The sequence below is a fragment of the Anopheles marshallii genome, chromosome 3, assembly GCF_943734725.1.
Source record: "Anopheles marshallii chromosome 3, idAnoMarsDA_429_01, whole genome shotgun sequence".
In the NCBI taxonomy this organism is placed as follows: Eukaryota; Metazoa; Arthropoda; class Insecta; order Diptera; family Culicidae; genus Anopheles; species Anopheles marshallii.
In genome coordinates this window covers 22359647-22371266 of record NC_071327.1, presented here as the reverse complement: position 1 = coordinate 22371266, position 11620 = coordinate 22359647, and the positions used below count along the sequence as shown (strand labels likewise).

Genomic DNA, 11620 nt, shown 5'->3' with positions numbered 1-11620 from the left:
GGACGAGAACTCTTGGCAGTGAGAAGAGTTTTTAACTTCAACTGCTGCTGCTGCAGTTGTTTTTTTTTTATTACCAGCCACACTTTATGATAAGCAGCTACGGCTCCCATTGTCTGGCCGTGGGACCGAAAGGACCGCCAGTTTACACGCATCCTTTCAAAAGTGCTGAAAAGTACTTAACGGGCAACGGCAACGGCAACCATTAAGCACGATCATTCGCGCCGTAACGCTAATGCATTTCACTGACGCTTGTTCCATTTTGCTGTCCGCTGCACCGCAGACACGCACTGCCACACTCGCGGGGTTTCAGTGTTAGAAGCAACTAAAAACATAAAAAAATTCGACACCCTTGGCTATCTTTCGAGAGTTATAGCAGGAAGAACACGAACGTTCTTTCAAGCTGTTCAAGTGCGTTAAATCATTTTCTTTGTCTTGCGGAGGCAAATTGTGTGACACTCGCCACCAGCACGGCACGATCGGTAAAACTAATTCTCCACCCGCGACCGATCGAAGGGTTAATGAAGGGGTGCAGAATTCAGGGTAAGATGATCTCACCCACTATGCACACACACACACAGCTCAATCATCATCGATTATTGCCCGAACGAATGGATGAGAGGCCGGCTTTTTTGGTGTTACCCCGCGACTTCTTTATGACCCGCGCGCGATGTATGTTCCGTACCGAGGTCGTTACCGTTTGCCAGGGTTGCGCATGAGGTTTCCATCACCCCCGAACACTTCAGAACAGTACGCAGTACAAATGGATGACAACGGGAACAAAAAAGTCATCCCACTCCCACACAAGATGTTTTTTTTTTTGTTTCTCTGTTTAAGGTTCGCTCAAGCAGCTCACGCCTTGGAACGGTTCGGGAAGCGTTTGCCAGCTCCCATTCTGTCACATATGGGAAAGGATGTACCGCAGGCAAAAGTGAAACAGTACACACCGCAAAACACTTTCAATTGAAGGCGACAGTGCGGGCTGCAGTGCATTTCCAGCAACAAGTTGATGCTTTTCTGTTACACGCTGCTTCCCAACGCTTCGATGATAAATTGGTGTTTCGGGTGTCTCCACTGTTTGCTGACCGTGTCACGCAGCATCTTCAGCAACTCGCACGCACATTCGCTCATTAGCAGAGCTCACTTTGGTCACCAATCGCTAATCGCTTTCGATTAAAGCGGCTACAAATTGGTTGCTGTTTGCAGAACGGTTCGGCACGTTGTTTTGCAAGAACCTTTGCACAATTGTTACTATGTACATGCACGATCTGACAGGCTTCTCCCAACACGCCGGCTACGCTTGTGGCAACCTTTTTTTTTTGAAGAACCAATTTAAAAACTTTGCTTTTGTTTCCCGCTCCTTTGGCCGTACGCTCGTTACCATAAGCATCGCCACTTACTTTAGCTTTCGAGTGCGAGCGAAAAGGGGGCTTCCGATGCCGTAAGATGGCGAGTTTACGGAAACTCCCGGGCACACGTTTCCAGCAGGCTTCAGTCAAAACACTGCAGACGACGACGGGACGGATCGTCCCAAACCCCCTCGGCCCGCTCGTCTCGCTGGGCTGTGTGAGCCATGTAATGTAGAGCCGAGAACGAGAGTCTCATCTCGCGAGTTTATTGATTTACCGATTGGTCTGCATATCGTTCAAGTTAGCAATGGGCAATAATTTCCCATCCGTGCATTATGTTTTGCTGTTGCTGTGGCTCCATAGAAGCAGCGCTTACCGAGGGGAAAACCCCCTGCGTGAAGGGCGGGTTGGGTAATTGAAAATATTTCTGTTTACACGACGCACACAATTGTTTGCATTGCTTTTCTTGACAAGCGAACGTTCGTGCAGACATTCGACGGCGAACACATACGCCCGCGACGGAAATGGCAACAAAAACGTAACGAATTGCAAATCGGCCCGCTTTGAACGTGCATAGGGACGTGAATAATTAATTACCACAACACTACACACCCTCGAGTTCCTGGTCGGTACTTCTCGGTTGAAGTTGCTTGAGGTTTTTTTTTTTTTATCGGTTATTGTTGCACACGACAACTACAAATTTCCTTATCAGTGACCAAGCAAAAGACGGCTGCCAGTGGTAGAAACCTTTCCGATGGCTCTTGATAGCCATCGGTGACTGTGCATTACCCTTTAGCTCAACAGTCAGTTCGAACGCATTGCACACTTGATCTTTGTTGGAATTTAAACTCCGATCACTCTTTGACATAGCAACGTTCGGGTGACGAAACTTCCACACTAAACGTTTGAGTTTCCCCCTAAACCATAAGGCTCAATCACAATGGAATATGAGCAATATTTTCGAAAATAGAACTTCAACTCCAGCTTCTTCTACCCACCAAGATGCCGGCTCTCGCACACACATGACCCCGCATAATGCGTGTCCAATCGATTATGTGCGCTTCTCAAATACATGCTCGGAAGCGTACCTAATTCCACCCCTAGGCCAACGACACCACATCGCTGGTAGGAAAATGGCCGGATTTTTACAAATTATCAACTCTCCAAACCTTTCGACGTAACGGAACGTTCTGGAGCTCCGGTTTGAAGTGGTTAAAACGTTGCCTTCAATCCCCACCAACAGTGGTCGCCACTAGGGCCAAACCATCATTCGTGCGGGTCTCGTGTGACGCATGCTCATGCTTTACCGATTCAAACTGCAACCGGGGCGACAGTCTGACAAACGTACATAATTTAGTAGTTTGAAAATATTAAAAAAAAAAAGTACGCTTTTAACCCAACCCGTAAGCATAAAATTACTCATCCATTCCTTCGGCGCTTGTTTGTCGTACAACAATGTGCGACGTGCACGCTTGACCATGCTCATGCAGACAGTGCGGGAGAAGGTCTCAAATGGTAGCTGCAGCGTACGGTAAGGACCTTTGCTACGGTACGGTACGGGACCCTCGCCCGAATGCAGCAATCGGAGCCACCGGGGCTAGGGGACCGCTGCATGCGTGCATACATGCATGCAGTGTGCCTGTGTGTACCGCTTCGGTTCACCGAGAGCACCGCTTGCCATCGCAGTCGCACCCGTGCGGTGCGGTTCCAGCTGGCTCGCTTCTGGCGTGGGAGTTTATGACGCGTTTATGGGGACCCGGTATCGAGCGGAGAGCGAGCGCAATGCTCACTTAACGGCTCGAAAGTTTGGCCGCGCGAGACGGCATCGTTGTGCGAGTTGTTGCGTGCCAACTGACTCTGCCTGGTACGGTCGTTTGTATCGGATGTGGCTTTTGTGTCGTGTCGTGCGGGAGGAAGTACGAGTTACGAATTTCGTTTTAATTACCGGCCAATATCAAACAGTCGCCGACACATTAGCGACGAGCTCTGCTCATTCTGTTCTGTTGCTTTTTTTGTCGGGTGTTGGTGTGTGTTGTTGGTGAAATTTATTGAAGAGATCAGCAGCGAATTATTGCCCAAAAGAGCGTACCAACAGTGCTGTGTGCGGTTGGAAGTGTGTAGATCGACATGATAAAACAGAAGTCAAGCAATTGTTCTGCCCCAGCTTGTGTCGGCCAAAATTTGCACTAACTATGGATCGCCAGTGTCGCACCCGAAGGCAACGAATTGATCTCCGAAGAATAATGTGATAATGTGACGTGCTGTGAGCAACGTACGAGCAACAATTAGTGACCATCGTTGGCTCAATTCGCTTTCCCCAATGTTTTTCACTGCAACCCGCCCCAGAAAACATGCGATGTTGATTTTGTGGTTCTTATTTGTGGTTTTAATCGTCAAAGGTGAGACAAATCGTTGCTGTTTTGTGTTGCTCGCTTGTTGTTTGAGTTGTTCGGAAGGGATGACGGAGGGAGATTGATTAGTTAAGATCAACTTCAATACGTGTCAGTACCGGATGACTCATAAACTGTGCTTCAAAGTGATTGATTACGAATAGCTTTATTGTCTAACAGCACTAAATTTACAAAGAAAACTTAATGTGCTAAATAGTATACTGAGTAAGGTTAAACGATCAAATTATTTTAAATAATACTTTGTAGAGACTGTTTAAAGTGTCTTCGAATAACTGACCCTATGAACAGATATGAATGGCGTTATGAAAAAAGGCAGTTTATCGAAGAATTCATCATTCCTTACTACACGGAATTGCAGATGATGAGAGAACGGATTGAATTTAGTGCTGTGTCCATAATAGAGATGTGCACGCTGAGTAAGAGTGAGTGAGTGATTTGAAACCTTCGAGAGAGTGAAAGAATATAAATCAGCACAAAGAGTTTTTATGACTCCTTTAACCACTCTTTTGCGTTTATACTCACTCTTACTCTCTGTGCCGACTAGAAATTCACTCAGGAGTGAGTAAAACTGTTTTATCACTCTTTGGATTATAATCACTCTGTAAGAGTGAGTAAACGAGTATTATCACTCTTTGGATTATAATCACTCTGTAAGAGTGAGTAAAAGAGTATCATCACTCTTACAGAGTGGTTATAATCCAAAGAGTGATAAAACAGTTTTACTCACTCCTGAGTGAGTTTCTAGTCGGCACAAAGAGTAAGAGTGAGTATAAACGCAAAAGAGTGGTAAAAACATAAATGCAGTGTAATATTTTTTAATGAATCTCAAAAGAGTGAGTAAAGGTTTCAAATCTTTAAACCCACTCTTTGACTCCGATTCAAATCATTGAAAAGAGTGATTATTCTCATCTCTAGTCCATAAGCACTCTAAGTGCTAAGTGTTATGTGATCCCATATTTAACGATTGTGACCAAGATATACCCTCATAATGGATGCTGATCTTCACACGACAGGATTGGTACCAACATCCATTCGGACAATTACACCGAAAAGTGAAGAAAAGTAGCATTTACCCTCTTTCCATTCATTCAAATCACCATCGATGCCGATAAAATCTTCCAGACGCGGCACGATTTATCATATCGGACCCACAAGAGAGCGTCCACAAAAGGTGGTAACACCAATCTTCATCAGTTCTGGTCCGCCTTCCGTCATTCTAGAATTTCCCATTGCTGATCCTTTTTCGCTTGTTATCGCAGGATCGTAACAGGAGATCATTTACTGTAGACTGTTAGTATCTCATTGCTATCGAACAGGGCGGCATAATTGAATGAGAAAGTAGCAAGGATGATGTACAAAGTATCCTTTATCTCTTTCCATGCATCCATCCAGTACAGTGTGCGACATAACTATATGATGTGTGACATAATTGACTAATTCGTGTCAATTCAACCATGTTCCATTTTGTTGGTTTTTTATTCTTCATTTTAATGTTATTCAATCTTATTTATGAACAATGCTGAAATTGACACTTTCTATAATTAATAATTAAATAAATACTCAAATAATGTCATTCCACACACATCTTCTCACCACTTTTTAAATTGTAAAGCAAGTGTTTTTACAGTTATGTTATGCACTGTACATGGTTCAATGAATAGACATAGATGAAAGGATCATGATCAATGTGATCATGCGTAAAAGGAATAACTATATGAAATACTAGAATGTCGATTAGGGCATGGAAATTTTATGTTAACCCTTTGTAGATGCTGGCCTTTCGAACTACGGTGATTAAAATGTAGAAAAAAGAGAAAAGAGAATCACCAGGCTTCTCCTGACACACCTTCCTGAAGACCGTACTATGTGAGGTGAAGAATAAGCTGAAACATCGTCTCGTTTAAGCCGAAAAACATAACGTTTTTTTTTTACTAGATTAATACGTTAAAGTTCTCCAGCAACTATAAGTTCGTACTCCTACTGCAACAACCGTTCTGTTTCTCTTGTTCCAGACTATGCATTGGCCATTAAGTTAACAGAGCTACGAATTCCCAAGCACGCGATCCTGGGTCACACGGTCAATCTCGAGTGTCTCTATGATATGGAGGGTGAAGCTCTGTACTCGGTAAAGTGGTACAAGGATGGTTGGGAGTTTTATCGGTACGTGCCTCGGGATGATCCTCCACAGCAGACCTTCCCGGTCGAAGGCATTACGGTGAATGTACGTGTTGCAAAAAGTTTTCAGCTACTGTCTTAATCGTGTTTGCTAATTCGATTTTGTACCACTCGGCACAGGTGTACAATTCCACCAACAGTCACGTGATGCTCGAGTCGATAAATTTATTCTCTAGCGGCAAATATCGCTGTGAAGCATCGGCCGAAGCACCCTCCTTCCAGACAGTCGCCGATAACGGTGAGATGATGGTGGTCGGTGAGTTAAATTAGTGTTGCCCAATGTTCACGATCTCAGTGCATCGCTTTCTAATTGCTGTATTTTCTCTCTTTCTCTCTTCTCAGTACCACCGGCAACGGATCCTGTCATATCGGGAGGAAGCGCACGGTACCAAATAGGTGATCTTGTGCGAGTTAATTGCACTTCAGGCCAGTCAAAACCGGCCGTTCATCTGACGTGGTACATTAACAGTGAGCTGGCCGATCTGTCCTATGTTCGACAGTATCCAACAATAGTTTCCCTCGCACCTGACCACCTACAGACATCCATACTAGGGTTGGAATTTCGCATCAAACCCAAGCATTTCCGCAAAGGAGATCTGAAACTGAAGGTGAGTGGATTAGCAAGATGGAAGGAAAATAAATTGTAAAATATCGTCTGTCGTCTGTCCAGTGCCTAGCAACCATCTCAAACGTCTACTGGAAAAGCAACGAGGAAAGCATGGAACCAGACAAGCCACAAAAGTCTCATATTCTGGAGTCGCGCAAAACCGGCCTTTCGGCGACTACCCGGGCGGATAGAGTTCACGGTAGGCATAAACATAAACAGCACAACGGCACAACATATATCTTACCAGTGTGTTTTGATTTTCCTTTCAGCCAGCAATGGGGTTTCCAAATTTGAAATGTCGGAGCAGAACTTTCCTTTGGTTGTAGCAGCTCTTTGCAGTCTTCTCTACGGCGCTAGTCTACGCATAGCCGGACGGTAACTGAACAGAACAGCAAAACCTGAACTTCCTGCGTATAAAAAAAAACCAACCAAGTGTTAAATGAATTGCATTTCGAACGAACGATTATTTCCTCGGATAGACCAAGATTACAGGAACTATTTCATAATTAATTTCTATTTGTAAATCCTTCATCAGTAATGTGAACGAATTAGGCTCAAGAATGTATATTCGGGATGTATCGCATGAAAGACTTGAATCTAATATCGAGAAAAATGCCATCGGATGGTACTCGGTGAGCCAAAGCCAAATATATTTATGAGAGTGGCATAGGAAAACAAAACAACAACAACAAAAAACTCGTGATGAGAAAGTATTCATAAGGAACCAAACATTTAAGTCAACATCGTTTAGATGCATATCACAATACTATTTTTTACGCATGACTCTCGCATGGCCACACGTGAAACTATAATGTAAATTAATGACACTACGCCTGATTACAATTCACGGCGGCGATACAGCCAAGGGGAATTCACGTCTGTTCACCTCACTTTTCGAAGCACATTTACGTCCTTTTACCCACGACTCCTAATCGCGCGCACCTCTATAGGGAAACAGACCGGGAAGGAATCTTTGAGCTGCAGGACAATTGCTCGATGGTGGTTTCTTCCTTAGCAGGGAGTATCCTAATAGCTGCCAGAACAAAAAAAAATGGGTCGAAGAACTGATACAGATAAAACGGAAAGCATACAATTAAAATTCCTGTTGTCATACTATATTAATAAACTACTTTTTATGGCACAAATTAAATGATTTGTCAAAACTTTTTTCGAAGACTTTACTGCATCACTGTAGTCACTTTTGTATTATAATGTTCTGTTTCTGTGTATTAATAATTGAGCAATAAAAAAAATTGTACGCTTTATATCACAAATCTATTTGTATTTGTGGTAAAACTCATAAAAACACAAGTAAGTATAGCTTCAATCTTAATTGATTCCGATTTGTTTGTGTAAATATGGAACCAAAAGCCTGCAGGCAGTAGCATGCGCTTCTTAATAAGCACTAATTAAGCATAGAGGTGAAATCCTACACAGCGTTCAGGAGTTATCAAGTGTTTCGGATAAATAGTTAAGAAATATATCATCGCTACCATTAAGCTTGAATTAAGGTACGTATTTTTATTAATCTATCTTACTTTATGTGTTATCTTACTAACACCTAAAGACAGTACGAGGCTTCCATTTGCCCAAAAAATTATGCACACGTGTAATAGGGAACACGCCGCTAGGAAACTATCTCAAGATACTGTACCATGGTTTGTTTTGTCACAGTCTTTGCAGTCTGCAAACGAAACGATACGACACATACACACACACGTACATAATCGTTTTGGTCTGAAGAAGCAGGTCTGAATTACCGTACACAAAACAAATGTTAAAAAACAATCATAAAATTCAACCAAGAAAGTTGTCTTAAGTCGAACAGTCGAAAAAACAAATCAGACTTCTGAAGGGGTTAGTGCGAAAACATGGGTCTCTTATGCATAACCAATCTACGTGGAGCGAAAAAAAGTACTCACAATCACAATTCAATCGAAATGTTCCCTTCCTTGATGTCACAGCATATGCTACGTCAAGTTCTCTATATGCGCTCGGTCAAGAGTTTCGCTTTCCGTCTTCATACAATGGTGTCCGTTTGCTGTTAAACGTTTGTTTTGACTAGTGCCGTTCGAAGTAGTATCACGCGTAGTATTCCACTCAATGAGTACAGCCCAAAACTCAAATCAGAGAGCCCATTCTCTGTGTAATGCTGATTAGAAGATATCCTGGTCATACACATACGTATGTAATCCTAGTTTGTAAGCGAGCAGAACCAGTACTCAATGTCCAATGATCGATCGAATGTTTCATTATTACCTGGCAAGCTTATATTACTATATACTATATAACATAGGATGTTTGATGCAGTACGCGTGTCATTTCATTGCATTTTGGACACCTCAAACTTGGTGTTGATGATTTCCTCGTCCGAATCCAACACAGGAAGTGCCGCATCAGCGATAGCGGCCGGGATGTTATCTTCGACCCATTTCAAATTTTCCTCGTCCGTGGTAGGGCTTTTGGCGTTCGGTTTTGGAGAATTGCTCCGTGCTCCACGCATTTTCACACCATACGCGTCAGAAATGAACTGTTCTTCTTCCTCTGCAATTGCAAAACGAGAGAAAAGAAAACGAATTTCGGCACAAGCTCGGAAAAGAACAGCTCGAAAACACTACCGTCATCTTCATCTTCCGGATTATCGAGAAGTGGCGTGAATGCATAACGTTGATTATTGTTAGTGGGTCGCCAAAGGATCATAATCACGAGCAGCAAGGTGGAAAACAGTACATGCCAGAAAGCGTCATCGACCCACAGCTCTTTCCAATCTGTTAAACAATCCGCAAACCGGTGTACCTTTATGGAGTACAGCATGAACACGACGGAAGCTAGTACGGCAAATATGAGAGTGTTGGTGAAGTGTCTATACAACGAGAGCTTCACCATGTTTCTGCAAGGAAGAACAAGGTATTAACCCATGTGAGACCAACTTCACCCATGCAGGTGATTTACCGTCGGAGACGCAAAGTGCGAGTTGTTTGGACGAGCGAGGTAAATATCCACCAACAGATGGCCGAGTCTAGTACGGCGAGCGGTATGCTGGCGACAAGTATTTGATTACTGGGATCATTTTTCGTGTGCATAATGCGCAGATAGCTTTCTACGCATGCCAGTCCCGAGTACAGCACGCCCGTACCTACCACCCGATGCAGCATGGGTCCTAACCGGGGTCTAAAAATGAATAAAAAATATTAAATTATACCAAATATATTGAGTCGAATATTTCTTACGTACTTTACTATTCCGAAGCCCAGGGACACAATGATGACAAGCATTCGGGCCAATGTGCGCTTCCCACAGGATACCCATTCCGCTAACAGTACCATTCCTTTCACGGACACTCCGGTAGAATTGATGCTCTGATACTCACCGTAGAACATGGCCTTTTCCAACATTCCCAGCAGAATTACACCTCCAATCCAGAACTGTATGCGAAGTAAATCTCTCCATTGTAGGAAAGACACCGTCAACCAAACAATACCCAGTAGGACATAGACCAAACACATGGCACCGTAGAACTGGTATATGGAAAAGATTTTTTAAATTAATTTCAACATGGATTAAGTGAGATTTAACGTTTTATACCCACCGGTAGCAATGGCCAATCGACTGCCGATAAGTAACCGCTTGCACGTCTAATTTCCACATGCACACTCGCCGTGTACTCGCCAAACATGTCCAACTCACCGTTGGAACGTGCGCCTTCTTTATCGCCAGGTTCAATACGCAGGATAAAAATGTATAGTCCATCCTTGGATACCGTGAATACCGGTTGCTGTTCGCTGCTTAACTGTGAAGTGTAGAAGTACAGTGTGTAATGCTTGGGTACCGGTAATTCATTCGAAGTTCAACTGTCTTACTGCTCCAATGCTGCGTCGCGATGGTGCAGAAACTGGATGACTGGCTTCAGCAAATTTCGTTTCCGGAATTACGATGTGGCGATCATTGCTGCATACATTCGGGTACACAGTGGAATCAATCTGCGTCACATTGTTTCTCGTCGGGAACCGCTCATCTTGCAAAAGGTAGGACTGAAAAGAGGTTAAATTTTTGTTAGAAATATTAAAAACGGCATCGCCAGCATGCGGTGACTCACATAGCTGACATATTCTTGCCAACACTTCAACTCTCGTAGGCTCCAGGATATGTTTACACGTGTTTCCGCATTGCTATTTGGCTGGGACAGGGCCGGTTCGCAAGTAACTTTATATGCAAATAAACAAACACACATGAACGATGGCACATACAACACCATTCGGTACAGTACACTTACCTTGCACGTAAATACTAAACCCATCGTAAAGTGATTTCGGTATTGGAATATACGTGTTTCGCTGAAAATGATAAGAGACGATGGAAATGTGTCATTTGTTTTCGTCACCATGTTGTGCAGTGTCGCCCTACCAACCCCTTTACCCGTTCATTAGCCACGCAGGAAATGTCCACAAGCGGCTCGAGACGAATTGAACAGCACAATACATACCTTTGTTAACACTAGGTCCCATTTTCCCTGCTCGGGGAATGCGAAAACACTATTTACACACAGCAATGCGTAAATTATCCGCAACCAATGTCGCACCGCCGTCCTTTCGTTCATCGCCTTGCCGTTAAATGCCCTTTCGTTCGCAAATATTTCTGCTGCTGGATGGAATTGCTCCGCTGCCAAATTTACCGCACTAGGGTTTAATAAGCTTTTGAGGAAGATAAAAGGAAGCCTTTGAAAAACACCGGCGGTGAATAATTTTCTCAGTGAGAAAAAAGTTATTTCAAGTTTCTTACTTGCATGGCAGCTTTGTTTACACCATTCAACAAACATTGTGACGTTTACAAGTCCGCTGAAGGGGAGGTTCGATCAGCTGTCATTTCAGGTTGACAGCGGTCTCTGCGGGTGACCAGAAAAGAAGTCGCGTTTATTTGTCTCGGATTTCTAGGTGGTGTGTTTTTGGGAAAAAAAATTAAAAAAAACCCGATGAAACGCCTAATTAAACGTCGTTTTTAAGAAATTCTACACCAAGTCCATGAATAGTTCTGGCTAATGCTAGCACTTTCAAACGAAGGAAGGAACGGAGTTCCTGTTCGAA

The 11620-nt window shown here is 43.4% G+C and overlaps 2 protein-coding genes across 2 annotated transcripts; one reads left to right on the top strand and one right to left on the bottom strand.

The window, feature by feature from the left end:
- Positions 1–3666: 3666 nt before the first annotated feature.
- Positions 3667–6918, top strand: LOC128716393 (uncharacterized). Its single transcript, XM_053811313.1, has 6 exons — positions 3667–3745; positions 5770–5978; positions 6053–6188; positions 6275–6540; positions 6603–6738; positions 6809–6918. The coding sequence occupies exons 1-6, from the start codon at positions 3667–3669 to the stop codon at positions 6916–6918; spliced, it is 936 nt and encodes a 311-aa protein (XP_053667288.1).
- Positions 6919–8804: 1886 nt separating this feature from the next.
- Positions 8805–11136, bottom strand: LOC128713899 (transmembrane protein 87A). The gene is made up of 9 exons (XM_053808771.1): positions 11023–11136; positions 10813–10873; positions 10636–10742; positions 10400–10570; positions 10129–10329; positions 9774–10057; positions 9492–9710; positions 9158–9429; positions 8805–9083 (listed from the first exon to the last, which is right to left on the bottom strand). The coding sequence occupies exons 1-9, from the start codon at positions 11134–11136 to the stop codon at positions 8863–8865; spliced, it is 1650 nt and encodes a 549-aa protein (XP_053664746.1). The 3' UTR covers positions 8805–8862.
- Between the last annotated feature and the right edge of the window lie 484 nt (positions 11137–11620).